This window comes from Nelusetta ayraudi, unplaced genomic scaffold (assembly GCF_046127955.1).
Source record: "Nelusetta ayraudi isolate G7.1 ecotype Tasmania unplaced genomic scaffold, CSIRO-AGI_Nayr_v1 ptg000018l, whole genome shotgun sequence".
NCBI classification, from domain to species: Eukaryota; Metazoa; Chordata; class Actinopteri; order Tetraodontiformes; family Monacanthidae; genus Nelusetta; species Nelusetta ayraudi.
In genome coordinates, this window is record NW_027466068.1 from 4,345,238 (window position 1) to 4,361,487 (window position 16,250).

The following is a 16,250-nucleotide window of genomic DNA, read 5'->3' on the forward strand; positions in this document are numbered from 1 at the left end:
CCAGTTGAACCTACCCCAGTTATTCCTAAATTACTCACCACGAGAACGGCCAACGTATTTTGCAATTTAGATTTTCAGGAGTGTTTGCATCAGTATTGCCTTCATCCCAGAACCTTTAACTCGTCATCCTTTGACTTTTATCTGATAATGTTACGATGACTTTATTATCATTTCCCCCAAATCCATACATTCTTGTAGTGACTAAGCCTTGACTGTTTCTTTTTTCTTTTTTTCTTTTTTTCTTTTTTTCTTTTTTTCTTTCTTTTTTTTTTCTTTTACCTCTCTCTCCCCTCGTGCTGTCTGGCCATAATGACAAGCAGAAATGTGTCTGAATGTCTATACAATGGCTGAATGATTTATTGTCAAAGGTAGAGCTTGTGACCTGAAGAGTGTGAATCACACAGGTCGGTTCAGGAACTACCTATTGAGTGGTTTTATTATATATATATTTTTTTATGGACAATGGTTTTCTTATATCACTTATCCATGGGGACTCTGGGTGCCTTGTGATCCCCATGTCTCGGGCCGTCGCCGCTTAGCCCCTAGCCCCTTAGCCCCTGGCCCCTTAGCGGCACAGGTGGACCACCCGGGCAGGATTGGGGGAAGGGAGACTCCGCCACAGGTTCAGCACCCCGGGGCGCTGGACTGCACCAGGGGCGGGGGAAGATGCTGCACATTCCCCTATATCTACCTATCATACTCTATCTAACTATCTATTTATCTATCTATTCGACCGCAATGTAGTTTGTCCTATTACAGTATCCGTAAGGACCCAGGACAAGATCTCGTAGCCGGACATTATTCCCCCCCCCCCCCCTTCTACAGCCATCGCTCTATGCCTACAGCATCCCAGGACAAACGGCTAGAGAACCGTTAACAGTAGAGGGCGACAATACGCCTTTGACTCATCTCGTTTCGCGAAAGCAAGGAAGAAGAAGTAGTTTGGACAACAACTTGACGTCACCCGGAAGTAAACATGTAATTCTTTCAACGAATCAACCCACGTATTTATATCGAACTGCACTTTATTCGGGGTTTCTTCTTCGCGCCGTGCGTTTACTTTAACCTAATTTAATGTTGGTCCAGCGAGGATTATCCAAATTGTTGGATTTTGGCTGTAAGAGCTGCACATACTTGCGCTTACGCGGACGAGCTTTTCATTCATGACAGGTGACTGAAATTACGTTACGCGAAGACTGGTGTTTTGCGAAACGTATGCTAAAAGCTAATAATGCCACCCCGTATGATGTCAGTATGGTTTGGGTTTCGATCAGATTACCCAGGATTCTGTTCGGGGACATACCTATTGATAACCCTCATGGTTCTACTGTATAGTAGTGGTGTAATGGCAAGCCTTAGTTTAGGTCCAGGTGGCGACCTCCCATGGCTCACAGGTAACTGTGCTTACGACATACACGTTTGAGAGTATTGAGAGCTCATTAGTGCCTCTAAACCTAAAGTGCACACCTTTCACAACAGATATCTTCCTGTACGCCTTCTGTCACGATGAGCTGCCCTCCCTGCTGGTCAGTGTCGGTCTCCTCCTCTCGTTGGGACGATGTCAGGAACGTTACTGGGGCACAGTCCCCTTTCTCGCCGTCTCCGCCATCACAGTTGCCCTGTTGCCCGCCATCTACACCCTGGTGCTCTTTGTGGTCGGGGGTGAAGCGACCAGAGTGTGCGGCTACTCTGCCACCCTGCTGACACTGTTCACAGCACACAGTCGCCAGGTGACGACTCGGAGAGTGATGAGGTGTCTGCCAATTTGGTTCCTCCCTTGGGTTTATCTGCTGACCGGTCTGCTGCTCCTGCCCGGGACCCCTGCCCTGCTTCACTTCTGTTCCATATGCATTGGTCACAACTGTATCCTTTTCTGCATCATTTTCAATGTCCATGCTAAATGTCGACATTAGGCTTATGCTTTTCTATCTGCTGAACTGATTTAGTCATACTGAGAATGCTGATGGATTTTTCTGATATACTTTATTCTGTTTTTGTATGTTGATGACACACTCAGCCTCCCCAGCTTGAAGCAACTGACAAATTGACACAAAAAGTGTGTTTTGGTATTGTTTAATTTCTAGTTCCAAACTTTGCTGTATTGCATGTGTAAAATAACAGTTGGTTCAAAGGCTGCAAATTTAATTTGGGCTGCTGCCAATACTACTACTACTACTACTACTACTACTAATAATAATACAGTAGTAATTTTCAAACTTGTAATAACACAGGGACTTTAAATAAGATTCTCCCATAAATCAGTCATTATTTAACTTATATCATACCATCAGATCACCAGTCTTTTATTAGGATGTTACAGGGGATGGAGGAGTCCACTGTTTTCAGCATTATACCAGAATGGGCATATGTTCCTGCTTCAGGCCGGTCTCGATTACCTACCTACATGTCCTCACATAGGTGAGATCTTTTTTTTTTAATCGCTTATCCAGCTTAATTTGAGCACAAAACCACTTAAATGCCTCATTTAATTTTTATTTATTTATTTATTTATTTATTTTTTGCATAGATCGCATCCTCAAAGGACAGAGGGGCCAGCAGCAGCTGCTGCTTCTGTGACTGATGCGTCTGTTGTAAACTACCATCCCTGGGTGGATACAAGGTCTGCCTGGGTAATGACTGACTCTGCGGGGCAGTCGGATTCTGAGGTCCTGGAGGAAGAGATGCTAAGGGCAGGAATAATGGCCTCATTACAGGATGTTCCAGACAACCCTGGTGCAAAAGTAGAGGTGCCAAAATCCTCAGTTTCCTCCCTGAGGTCAGATACTAACTTTTTTTTTTTAAATCACTTTAAACATACTTTCTTTTACTCGTCAGTAAAACCTAATTGCTCTCTTTCAGACTCCAACAGCTTGAGAAGATGGGCTTCCCCACGGAGAAAGCTGTAGTTGCACTGGCGGCCTCCAAACAGCTAGATGGCGCGATTTCTCTACTTATTGACGATCGCGTCGGTGAAGAGGCTGTGGTGGTGTGTAAAGGGAAGAGTTCTGTGCCGGCGCAGACCACCGAGGCGGCAGCACTGGATTAAATCAATGTCTGTTCTTGTACAGTGGACTTGACAAATGTTATGCTTGGGTTTTACTGAGCTTCACTATTTAGAATTCTGGGCTACTTGTAGAGCCAAGTATTACACACAGGGGAGAAGGTGTGACAACAAATTGAAATTCTGGTAAGTGAGGTGTAAAACCAATTTAGGAGGAGACAATGTGACACAACAAAGAATGGTGACATGTAAAAAATGAACATCATTTAATTACAACAGTCATCTAGACAGGATTATCTTAACACAATAACATATCTTCAAAAATGTAAAGGTTACACACAGAATACAAAATAAACTGTAGTCATTTTAAATACTTTCACAATAACTCATTCAGATGGGAAAAAAGCAATTGTTGAATCAGGAACACAGTGGTAGAAAAAAAAAGTCAAGTTCCATTGGTTTGTTTTTTTCTTTGCACATATTGTATTAAGGGAAATACAACCGGGTTTGAAGAGATTTCTTTTGTGTTTTGTGTTTATTTGATGTACATTTTCTATAACTTCCATCAATTGCAGTAAGTATGCAACCAAACCCAAATGCTAATTATTTTGCACACATCACAAATACATATGCTGCTGTAAATGATACCACTCATTCATTCTGTACTTGAATTGAAAATAAACACAAAAGTATGAATCACTGTTGGCAACAGATGCTTCGGTGGAAATGGAGATGACTTCATATTTATAGCACACTACATAACATGGAGATAAACATTACAATAGAAGTGTAACAAAATGAATACTAGAGAAGAAGAGGCTGTTTACTTGTGGCAAACTGTACATGCGCAATACATTTAAACAAGGAAATCTCTCCAGACGGCACATCATGAAAGCAACACAAACTAAAGTCCAGTTCACTTCCTGACCACTGATTCCTCCTTCAATTGGTTACTCTAAATGACCCTTATTACCCAGAAATGTTTGCACCAGAACTTGAGCACCAGAAGATATACTCCGATATTCCTTTTTGTCAAGCGTGAACCTGTTGACTCTTAGCCTTAATTTCTGCAGCCAGAACAGTGAGACACAGATGGAGCTACTGGGTGTGTCGGATAGTATTTGGTTATAGAGATGGGCAGGGGATGGTGGTGTCAAACTAGTTCTCAGGTCCCTGATGACGGAGGTCATCGAGAAGCATCAGAGGATTCCCTGAGGTGGCCCTCCCTCCCCCCCACCCCCAGCCCCTTAAAAGGTACCAAATGAGGTCTAAATCTGTTGATTTCCTGGAACATTTATAAGCAGGGGGGGCGTCAACCCAGCCTGTGATCCACAGGAGGTGGTGGAAGGAGGGAGGGTGTGAGGGGCGGGGGTGAGGTTACTTCCCTCGAACCTTGGTCTCGGAGGACAGAGAGGCAAGTCGATATGGAATTGCACCTGCGCGCTTATCTCTGAAGAAACTAGGGGGGGCTGTGCCAAACGGTCCATCCCCAGACCCTAGATCAGGCTCTGTTGAAGAAAGACAGCAGTTGGAACAGGGCCTTGCTGTCAGTGTGTGTGTGTGTGTGTGTGTGTGTGTGTGTGTGTGTGTGTGTGTGAGTGAGTGAGTGAGTGAGTGAGTGAGTGAGTGAGAGAGTGAGTGAGTGGACATGATGCAGGAGTGGCTTGGCAGGCTGATGTCACAACAGTGAGGCCCTATTAATTATACTACAACATTTGTCCAACTCAGGATTTAAGGATTTGAAAAGAAAATGAGTTTTAAATCTGCCGTGAAGTGGGCGTGTCCCATCAGGAGGGGCGCAACAAAACCTTTTAATACTTGAATACATATGCGTCAAATGTTTCTTAAGGATTGGATGTAAAATGAAGGAAATTGAGTAACACTTTTAACACTTTATCATCTGGCCTTCCAGCGAGCAGATTAATGGCCAAACATTGCAGCTCGACTGACTGGACATGAGATACACTGACTTACCAGCCGAAGCTGAATCATTATGACAATTAAAGCCTCTGACAACAATTCTATCCTGCCGAATAGCGTTGATACAACAGCAGTGTGTGTCAGGAGTTTGCAGAATCCATACAGAAAGTAGAAGTGAGCGAGTGTGTGTGATGCCATTGCCGCTAAACTTAACGCCTTCCACCTCACCCTTTAACCTCACCCACTTTACACCAGTGAGACAAAGTGAAGAATACATGCACAAAGAAATAGACTGACCACAACTTTTTTTTTTTTTTTTTAAAGCTTTGACAGAAAATAAAGACGATCTCTCACAGTGGCTTAAAAATATTGAATAGGAAATATATATTTTTTCCATGAAATTGGGTTGTCAAAACCCGTAAAGTTTGTACTACAAAGAAATAACATTGCAAAAGAATTGACTGAATTTTTCAATGATTAGTTTCGCGGTTCAGCAACAAGTTGCGGTCAAACATCTAATGGCTAAATTAAAAGAAAAAAAATATATATAAAAATATGATAAAGTTTCAGAGTTTTCGGTTGTCACCAAGACTGAAATAGGCCAGCGAGGGCTGGCGGAGCTGTGGGTGAGGATGTCTCAGCGTTACCTGGCCAGATGATCGCCTCCAGCAGCGTCACCCTGCGAGCCAGAAGCTCAAGGTCTGCCTGCAAGTCGTGGAACATCTGCAAGCTAATGTCCTATCAGAGAGCAGTGACAGTGGGGGGAGGAGGGGAGGGGCACTGAGTGAGGGGGGGTTTGCCAAACACTGGGTCCTGGGTCCTGGGGGCTGCTCGTGACTGTTCCTGCACCCCGCCCAAACCCCTGCTCTCTCCCCTAACGGGCAGGTACGGTGGGAGTGCGAAGCCCCTCTCCCCTGCGCCGCTCCCTCCGCAACGCCCTCCCAACCCGACCTCTGACCCCTGCCTAAAGCTGACCCTGCCACAGGCCTCCTACTCACCATGAATACCGATCATAGTCTCGAGGATTAAAACCCTCTCGGCTAAGATCTTCAGCGCCTCTCTGATCTGATGTATCCCGTCCCCCTGTGAAGATAGATACAGCTGTCAAGGTAAGGAGAACAAGCCGGAGGAATGCTCGCCACAGTGCAAGACATGGTTTTGTTTGGTTGTTTTTTTTTTTTTTTAAAACATACGTTTTCAAAACTCAACACATATCAGCAGTTAGAAGGTTAAAACATGACCACACATCTGCCCAGCACTCTCTGACTGATCTGCTCCCTGCGTTTCTCTCGATTTACTCTAATTCTCAGGCCATGCTGCTGCAGGTCAGTCAGTCTCTGCCATGCCGGGCTGGGCAACATCAGCATGCACAAAACTATTCAGGCCCACATTGAAGACATGACATCCAACACGGCTGGATTACACTCTCCCAGGGTCTGGATCATGCTGACTGCATTCTCGCTCTTTTTTCTTCTTCCGCTAATTCTTTTTAAAATGGTGTACATTAATACATTTAAGCCAGGCGAGATCTCATTCTGTCACTCATGGTCACAAATGCTACCAGCGGTTGCGTCGACACGTTCATGTTGGAATGTATGTTTCTAGCAGAGTTAAACCAGGTTTTGTATCTCTAACACAGAAGACGTAGCTGGAAAGGAAGGAGGTCAGATATCCTAGAGGAAGGCATGCAGAGAATGGGGCAGTTTCAACATGGTTAGGGAGTCAAACCAACAACTTTCTTTGTGTTAGAAGAAACAGGGCAAGGGTTCATCGACTCATCACGGATCACAAAGTGATTTCTGGACAAGCGTCACATTTAGATTGTTTCAACAAGTGTCCTATGATGATCCTTTCATGTAACAATGGAAGTGACCATGTTGCTTAGTTGTAGACTGTGTTGTGTTCCATAAATAATATGTGTGTCGATTTTCACTTTGCCCCTTTTCTCTTTCTTAGTTTTTTCTTACACTGTTAGTTTCATTGGTTAGAGGCGCTTGTGCGTTTGATACTCGTGCTCAGAAAAGAAAGTTTTAGGTGACGCAGCATTTGAAAACATATGGATGCATGCAGGCTTGCAAATGGTTGGGATGTAAGAGCTGTATCCACTCCACTCACATCAGAGAACCACACCGCCAAAAACCAGACAGGACCCACCACTGACACATATGGAGTGATTTGGCATACACATTTTACTATAAGATTATTCCAATTAAATCATCCAAGGTATCTTGCAAAAGGTTTTACTATTAAATTAAAGATAGTAATTTATTATTTTTGTTTTGTTTTTTAAGTTTTTGTATGTATATGCCAAAGTCAGGTGCTTGAAAAGATGACTGTGAAAGGTAGCCATGGAGAGAGTAGCTTGCAGAGGGAGTCAGACAGCTTTGGGTTCTATAGGACAGTGTCACAACAGGGGACAGCAGTCTGGAGCTCACCCCGAGGACCGTCAGAAACAAGAACACAGTGACAACAACAGGCCAAACACACATACACGCACGATATAACCACAAATATCCACAGCGAAAAATCCAAGTGTATGCACTCAAACCAGGATGACAACATCTAATAGAAACATTTTACCACCAACAGGAAGGAAAATACGGACATACGAGGTTGGAGAGATGCGGCTAAATGCCACTGAGTGGCCGCTAACAGTCAATAAATAAACAAATAAATAAATAATGGTACGAGAACAAAGAGATCATAACCAGAACATGAGATGTGGGTCATGGTTAGACGCCATGAAGGCCACTGATTAGGCTCACTGCAAGTCAAAGTGAAAACACGACGACATAAATAAAAGTGTCTTACATTTAGATTGCTCTTGTAAAATGTGGAGGAGGTAAAGGGGAAATAAGGGTTAAACACACAGAGACAATATTCAATGATAAACAAAAATAATTGGACATGTCAGTGAGGTGTGAGCATCATCAGAAGGTGCTTTCTTACCGGCAAACCCTTCTCTCCAGGCTCTCCCTTTGCTCCTGGGGCCCCCTGGAAGGAATTATTAGAGGAAGATGGTGAGCGTTGCCTTGAACAATAGTGCCAACCGTGCACATGTGCTATCGCTCCATAACCCTGAGGGCTGAGGTGACCTACCGGCTCGCCTCTGAAGCCCCGCTCTCCTGGATAACCTAAAGAACCCTGAAAAAGCAAAACACAAAAGAGCCCACATCTCTAAGTGTCTTGTTCTTGGGAGTCGAAAGTTGAGAAGAAAATGTTCACTCACTCTTTCGCCACGTTCTCCCTTCGGCCCCACAGGGCCGTGTGTGCCAACGGCTCCAGGTTTCCCCTGTGAAGATCCAGAAAGTTTTTACACGAGAGAGACACAACTGTCCTGCAGCACTTAGGACAGTTGGTGTGTAAGTGACAGGAAGGTCATTTTTTTGTTTTTAACTTACATTCTGTCCTGCTGCGCCAGAAGGTCCTGCAGGACCTTTAGGACCAGGAGGACCTAGATGGTGCAGAGAAGGAGTCATACTATCAATGTGGACCTTCACCCTTCAGAACAACTTTACACCGACTGTTAACTGTAATGTTATCCTGTGTTAGATCTGCCCTTCAGAGTAGCTTTTCAGTCTGAAATAAACCAGGATTAATACATATGAAGCAACCAAATCAGAATCAGCACCAATTTAAAATCGGATGTCAAAACATTCCTGATATGTCATCAACTGAATGTGAACATCAGATTGATTTGCATGAAAAGGCATCCATGCTATTATTTATACGTACAAAAAACACCCATCAAACAGCACAGTGCTGAACTCGGATGATGCTGGACACTCACCGACAGGCCCGGGGGGGCCCTGAGGCCCTGGAACGGGAACTCCTCGTGAGTCATGGAACGTGTTAGAGAAGAGGGGGTCTTTCCGACGATCTGGGGTTGAAACAAATTGTGTACATGTTTTAACTCATAAATCTTTGTATAGTGTTTGCAAACCAAATTCAAGTACCGGGGAACTGAAAACTGGATTCTGCAGCCTTAGCATTCAAAAATGTTGAAGCCATCACAGAAGTATGAATGTTACATTAGTGTCAGAAATTGCAAAAGCCTCCCCCCATAAAATGGGTTCATGATCAATGTAATCTTCTTATTAGTACAGTTATATTGGTGTGTGTGTGTGTGACAATTTTGGCAAACTGGTTTTCGCTAACGAATAAGGAGAGACGCATTTGTGACTGAATTATACTGTGACCTTTTAGTATTCGTCAAGAACCAGGCGTTGTTGTGGGTTTGACAGCTGCTTTATTGTAGCGCCGAACTTGATCAACCCAACAATCCGAACCGGAGACCAGACATGTCCCTCGCTCAACTTCCTCTAGAACTCCCTCCAACCCGTGTGCCCGCCCCTTTTCCCAGGAACCCCCCTGCACCTCCTTAAAGGGACCTTACACAGACCCCAATGACAGTAACACACTTCAAGAACGTTACAATATTGTTACATTTTTAACTATGAAAATGTAAAAATAAATCAAGTGTCCTGCGCCTGCTGTCTCGTTGACGTCACTTCTTGAGACAATCAGCAGAAACCAATGGAAAAGAGCCTCTAGAGGGCAGTGTTTTCAAACTAATACACGGGCTTCGTCACCAGGTTGCCCAGCAAACAAGTGATCAGCATCGTTAAGAGCCCGGAACAACGTCACGGAAAACCCATCCGCATAAATGTGTGACGAAACAAAGCTGGCTCGGTTAGCTCAGCCAAATGTGTCAACAAAAAGGAGAAAGTAGAAACAATAACAAATCAAGCGCTGTTATGAAGTCATCGGTCATTTGACACTTGACAGGAAACTCAGATCCAACCTCGGCGTGAGGGTCCGCGAGATACTGAGACGCGGAGGGATGATGGCAGGAAACATGCTGCAGCTGTCAGAGCACGGGACCCGGGAGAAAGCCAATACGCTCCCCCCCTCCCCCGCAGCTCCCCGTCCTTGCAATCAAAACCCTGCAATGCATAAAATGTTACAAGGGAAAAGAACGAAAGAAAGGAAGAAAAAAAAAAAAAAACAACCCAAATAAATATTTTCCCAAGGAGGCTAAGCACAGCAATCCCCTCCAGCCTTCCGGCACCCTGCTGCTACTTTGATGTGACTAAAAATGAAAACAGGGCAGCAGCGGGAACTGTGGTGCCAACCCCAACACACGCGCAGTGTGAAGCCCAACTCAGTGCATCCACAGCAGAAGAAGCCCTGTGAAGGCAGCCGCAGCAGTGCAGAGCCAACATCTGCCCTCCCCACCCGTTGTCTCCCTTCTTTCCTCCCTCCGCCTCTCCGGGACTATCTGTCTGTCTGTCTGTCTGTCTGTCTGTCTGTCTGCCCGCTGCCTACATCTGGAAGTTGTTGAGTGGCATCACTGATGGACGGGGCTCTTCCCGGCCTCACCGAACGGCCTTTGATTCTGTTCTAGTAGGCTGGCGGAGAGCGAGGAACAAGTAGCAGTTGACGGGATTAGCAGCACTGCCTGTTTCCACTTCTCTCTGCTCCTTCTGTCCGGCCCTGCTCTGACACATTGGATGGGAGGACAGACCGCGAGCATTACAAACCAGCTGTTGAAGTGTAAGTTGTGTCATCAGCATTAACAGCACTGGTTGTTAATGGGAGTTGGCGCGCTAGCTAGCTAGCTCTTTAGCTAGCAGCAGTTCCAACTTTGGGTGTTTAGTGAGTGAGCAACAACCCATTGTGATATCACAAAGGGCCCTAAATGCCTGTTGATGCCTCTACCTGGTTTCTCATTAGGCTACCCTGCCTTCTGAGGCCAAATGCTTGAGCAGCGATGGGAGAGTCGCAGATTTATACACCAGGTGGCTGGAGGACGCTGGTCGCGTATTTCGCTGCTAGCAGGCGTTTAGACTTTTATGGTTGCAGCCGCTGCTTTGCTCCTCATTAAAAATGAATGGGAAGAGCTGTGTTTCTGCCGCCCTGCCACTCTTGGTCATATCTTAGACACAAAAGGGATAGTTCAGCCAAAATTGAAATCCCACCCGCAATGAAACTGGTCGCTTTTTTCAATGCAGGCTCTCATTTCTAGTCTAATTTGAAGACCTGTTAAATGTTTCTTCTGTTGGTTTTATTATTATTAGTTTCTTTTTTCTTTTTTTTCTTTTTTACATTGAACTCCACAACTAGTGTAGGTCAATTGATCAATTGAGTGGATTAGAAAATGTCACCACAGTAGACTTGACAAAGTGGTGAGAACTTAGCAACAGGGGGTTGAATTCAAATGTACGTTGATCTGTTTTGCTCATCACGTTTCTGACTATTTGATGTTAAGTGATCTAGCTTTAAGTTTTTTGAATATTTCTCCATAAAAGCAACAGAAGACGGATTTATTCATCAATGAGTATATGTTACTGGGATGCTTCATTCAAAGGTTAATCAGATTCTAAAAAAAACAACTTTTTTTTAAAACAGTTTAGTATTTATTTCTCAGTGTTTGACGAAAGTAAGAAGAATGTATGGAAAAAACACACACGATATGTCTGCTTCTGCTACATCCATATGTCCCCCCCGCCCTTTTTCTATCCACAAGACATCCATCAAAACACCGCACGCGCATCAAAACGCTCCTGACTCCCATTTCTGACAAATTTAAAAAGCATCTCTGTATCTGGCACGGGCGCTGACTCCTGCTGACTGTCGGAAAGACTCGGGGCTGCTCAAGGTCTTACTTTGGTCTGGCTCGGGAATGCGGGCGCTGGCCGGCGCTGGAGATCCCGGAGGTCCAGGTGGGCCAGGTGGGCCTGACAGACCCTTGTCCCCTGGGAGTCCTGGTGGACCTCGAGGGCCTGCGTGGAGGGAGGACACAACACGTGACTGTGATGACAGACTCATGGCTGTCTCATGGCAAAAGGTGAACAGCCAGATCAGCAGCTGGACAGAGGAAGGGAAGTATGTGTCGATGTAATTAACATGAGGCAGGTATTTAACGGTCTGCTGCTGAGAACTCACTCAGGGGCATGGCAATGCTCAAATAAACACCATTAAAGTCTACAGTGTTCCTGGCGCCGGTTCAGAGCAAATTAAAAATGTTGTTTGAGTTCCTGCTGCTGACTTTTGCATGTGTGTGTGTGTGTGTGTGTGTGTGTGTGTGTGTGTGCCTCCTTTTCCTCCTCACCCAGACAGTTTTTTTTTCTTCTTTAAAGTAAAAAGGGTTGGTGGCGGAGGAAAAAGTGGAGAAAAGCGGCAGCACATCTGAATGTGACCTCACTGTTTGGGGCTAGCGTGGAGCGAACTGCAGACCCCTGAACGCCACCTCTTGGCCTCGGAGAGACTCAGCACTGCACTGTTTACCCACCGATGCAATGCGTGCAATAGTGACGTTCCACAACTAATTACACTTGTTGGGAGGTCATGTTATTGCACCTATGAATCAACACCTCTCTGGTCATATTTCTTTAGTTAGCGAAAGTAAGTGCTGACTTGTGTGTATGTGGTTGTTCAATCAATCAAGGCTCCTTGCAGCGACTGAAAGCAACACGTTCTAAAAAAAAACACAATTTTCTTTCTACCTGCAGCGGGCTGCATCAAAGCACGACTCAAAATATTCAAACCCCAGCTCTGATGTAACTAATCAGGGCTAATCACAACATACAATATCTCTGCACCAGACTTGAGCACACTGACTCAGTCACTCACTCTCCAACGGGCCTTCCCGCCATAACTGCGCCTGGCTCTGTAACACATTTGTCTACGTTTTCTGTCCCGGTTCCAGCCGCAGGATTATCTTCCGCTGTTCGATGAAAATCAAGCCAGCAGTTAGAGCGAAGCCTCGGATGCGAGACACAGCCACCGCCTCTTTTTTTTTTCCGGGGTGGGGGGTGGGGGGGGGGGGGTCCTTAAGACGTAATGGAGAAAAAAAAAACAATAACACCCCGGGCATATGGAAATCATAAGGGCCTGAGACCTGCGAGTGTGTGTGTGTGTGTGTGTGTGTGTGTGTGTGTGTGTGTGTACATATATAGCTCGTGTTCGCCTCAGATTGAAGTCACATGAGGGCTTCTCCGAGGGCGGGTTTTTCTAGTTTAACTTTTGCTCTAAATCTCATCCTCACCCGGCAGCGAGTCTCAGCGGCCCCCGGGGCCGAGCATGGAGAAGGGCCTTATAGCCGCAACAGATGCCACGACACAAACTCTGCTGCCGTTTACTTTATTATACGTCAAGCCACAGCCGCCTGCACATTTACTTTAATTTGTAGGCGACGAGCGAGCCCCGAGTTATACATAAAGCAGATGCATGATGTAGCGTCTGTTCTGGCCGCTGCGGCCGTGTGTGCGTGCGCATGTGCGTGCGCGTGTGTGTCTGTGTGCGTGTGTGTGTGTCGTCTGAGAACGAGCCGCCCGCCCAACTGGAAGGCTTGGAAACATGGTTTTCGAAAGCCGTCAAAACAAAATGCGTAACTCTGAGAAGGAGCACTGGGCCTGAGTGTGCGCCGGTGTGTTTACAGCTGCAGGCTCTATGAGCCTATGATCGAGCGGTTAAAGGGCTAGTTCACCCAAAAAGAAAAGAAAGAAAAAGAAAAGAAATTTCACCCCTTTACCGCTCATCCCTGTGCCAGTGCCAAAAACAACTAAATCATATAAACTGTCAATGCTTTCCTTAGCGTGCAGTACATCTCAAAATGACTTTAACACCTTGTTTTCTTTTGTTAAAATTTCCGCTGTTGCCTCCTCATTCTTTTAAAACCACATGCGAACGTGCAGCAACACTAGCAAGAACACAACACAGCTGCCTCTGTTTACATGCTCCACAAATGTTGTTGTGTGTAGGCTGGAAAGACTGTGTGCGTTTGTGCGCGGGCTAATTTCCAATGCCACAATGTGCACAAGAAATGTAAAGAAACATGTGTGCAGGTGTCCACTGGGCATCCACTGGGCATAATTCACTTCACTTCACTGTCTGTGAAACTCCGTCATGGTTGCGTGGATTAGAAAATGTCACCGGCTCGTTCACCGCCTTGATGGTGACCTTCACCAGTAGGTGAACTACCCCGTTAAGGATCAAGACCAGCACTTTCCCCATGATGTTTGAACAAGTCCTCGGTCAACAGTGGCCCATTCAAGGCGGCTGTCCTCCAGACTAACAGACAAACAGACAGACAGGTGTCCTTCCGCACCCTCTAATCTTTACAGCATGTTTGCAGCAATTGTGTGGGAGCTTTTGTGCATGTATTTTATTTTATTTTATTTTTTTACTCCCTGTCTCTCACCTGCTGGTCCGGGGAAACCCTTCACCCCAGGGGCTCCAGACGGCCCCCTTGTGCCGATATCCCCTCGTGGCCCGCTTGGACCTGCCGGCCCGCGAGAGCCCGGCTTTCCTAGGAAGCAGGAAACAGTTGCAAGTCATCACAAAGCCTTTGGCGGGTTTTGTCTGTAGCGATTCTTAGTTAGAGCGGAAAGGCTGCTCACCGTCTTTGCCAGAAATCCCATCTTTCCCCTTCTCCCCCCGAGGGCCTTCAATAAGAGCAGATGGGTGACTCAGTTGAGAAGTAAAGATTTGTCCATTAAACAGATACATTGTGTAATATTCATCTCTCAATTATTATATTATATAAAAATATCTGTGTTCAAAACAAATAAAACAAAACAAACAAAAAAAAACAGTGTTACTCTCTGACAACAATAACTCTTGTTTTGATTTCAACAACCAAGTAACTAAAATACAACATACTGTTTAAGGCCTGATTCTGTCTTTTCAAGAAGAAAAAAATGTCTCTGTAGCCAGTCAGTGGATTAAGGGAAACAATTCTTTGGGAAATTTAGCTACAAAAACTGTTTAAAGTTTTAACAATCATTTAAAAGTCATAACTCAGTCATGAATGTTAAAACATTCAAGTGCAAGTTACAATTGTGGCATTCATGAAATTCAGAAATAATAAGCCCCCCTTTTGAGCTTCATCCGCCGCAATCAAGGTGCCTCTACGAAACACAGCAACATGTATTGCATGTAAAAAGTAAGACGCTCAAATCTTCTGCATTCCTGCTGAAAACACTGACTGTTTTAATCAACGACATTGCATCCCAACCGGTGATTCAAAATGTCTCAAATGCATCGGGTCAAAGTTCACGACAGAAGTTAAAGGGCACCCCTCCACTCCACCACCTGAACAGCGTAGATCACCAGCACCCTCGGAAGCGTCTCGTGAAGAACCTTCTGAATCATCGCTGGGCTTTGTCTGAAGTATAAACGTGGAGACACTACACACAACCTCACAAGCACCCAATGAAGAAATGAAAAAAAGAGGGCCTCAAGAGTGTCTCGTTTTATTGACGGAAAAAAGTCTGCTGCAGAAATCTGCTCCTGACCCCTGGCCCTGCACGAGGGGGAAAGAATCCTACCAGTCACAACTGAGCGCAGCCGCACGGCGAACAATTAATGATTGATTTGAGGAGTAAATTTGCCTCGGCCACAGACACCAGAGACCCTCCCCGCCCCCGGCAACTCCCTCATAAAACTGACATGCTGTATAAACTTCTTGGCCGGCGGGGTTTGAACTCTTTGTTGGAGCCACTGCTGGGCCGCGCTCCAGAAGGTTTGTGCTCAAAGTGTTTGCTTTCCGCAAAGGAGCCGCCGCGCCGAGAGAACTGGGCTCTCTCTCCGCGAGGCACTTGTGCCGGAGGAAATGAGCGCGAGCGCCCGGCGGAGGAAACAGTATATGAGCGGAGGTGAGCGGCAACGCAAAGCACGTATACACAAGAAAGCGGGTAGAGGGACGAGCTGCAGAGGGTGATTTGTTTCAGCCCATTATGATCATAAAACAACCCCCCCGCCCCACACACACAAAGAATCCCTGACATCAATTATAACTTTAACAGCAAAGACCACTCATGGCCAACACTGGGATATACCTGCAGGACCCTGCTCACCCGGAGCCCCCTGAGCGGGCACTGCCCCCATCAACATGGAGGCCTCTGGTGCATTCCCTCCTTTTACCTGATGGTGGGGATGATGTGATACCGAGGCTGGGGCAGCTAGTTGCTGGACCTGGAAGGCACAGGAAAACATAAATCAAGAGCAAGATTAAAAAGAAATAATTACAAGAAAAATAAATTCAAATTAAATTAAATTATATATATATGTATATATATATATATATGCATATATGTATATATATGCATATATATATATATATATATGTATATATGTATATATTCATATATATAAATTAAGATTGAGACTTCAATGACTTCAAACCTTGGCCTCCAGCGAGCTCAGCCTGTCGCTCATGGCTGTGATTCGACTGCAGTTGAGGCAACCTGGGGAGGATCAGCGAGAATGGAAAAAGTGTCAGCTGTCGAGCATTTTGTAACGGTTACTCGCGTGCGAACCTGTG

At 45.4% G+C, this 16,250-nt stretch overlaps 2 protein-coding genes across 7 annotated transcripts in view; one reads left to right on the top strand and one right to left on the bottom strand.

Annotated features, from left to right (window-relative positions):
• Positions 1-878: 878 nt before the first annotated feature.
• Positions 879-3,712, top strand: rhbdd3 (rhomboid domain containing 3). The gene is made up of 5 exons (XM_076025979.1): positions 879-1,394; positions 1,480-1,863; positions 2,292-2,418; positions 2,528-2,776; positions 2,860-3,712. Exons 1-5 carry the CDS (start codon positions 1,232-1,234, stop codon positions 3,044-3,046), a joined length of 1,110 nt encoding a protein of 369 aa, XP_075882094.1. The 5' UTR covers positions 879-1,231; the 3' UTR covers positions 3,047-3,712.
• Positions 3,244-16,250, bottom strand: part of emid1 (EMI domain containing 1) — a 57,722-nt gene continuing 44,715 nt past the window's right edge. The window contains exons 5-18 of one of the 6 annotated variants that reach the window (XR_012926640.1): positions 16,112-16,173; positions 15,766-15,901; positions 14,326-14,370; positions 14,127-14,234; positions 11,590-11,706; positions 8,712-8,801; positions 8,323-8,375; positions 8,151-8,213; positions 8,021-8,065; positions 7,871-7,915; positions 7,733-7,744; positions 5,920-6,004; positions 5,569-5,659; positions 4,459-4,509 (exon numbers count right to left, since the gene is read on the bottom strand). Coding sequence is in view for 4 of the 6 variants with exons in the window: in XM_076025974.1 (XP_075882089.1) it covers positions 4,379-4,509; positions 5,920-6,004; positions 7,733-7,744; positions 7,871-7,915; positions 8,021-8,065; positions 8,151-8,213; positions 8,323-8,375; positions 8,712-8,801; positions 11,590-11,706; positions 14,127-14,234; positions 14,326-14,370; positions 15,766-15,901; positions 16,112-16,173 (992 nt within the window). In the remaining 2 variants the exon portion in view is untranslated. Of the gene's footprint in view, positions 4,510-5,519; positions 5,660-5,919; positions 6,005-7,732; positions 7,745-7,870; positions 7,916-8,020; positions 8,066-8,150; positions 8,214-8,322; positions 8,376-8,711; positions 8,802-11,589; positions 11,707-14,126; positions 14,235-14,325; positions 14,371-15,765; positions 15,902-16,111; positions 16,174-16,250 lie in introns of those variants that run through there. The other 5 variants (XM_076025974.1, XR_012926641.1, XM_076025977.1 and 2 more) reach the window with 5 other exon arrangements.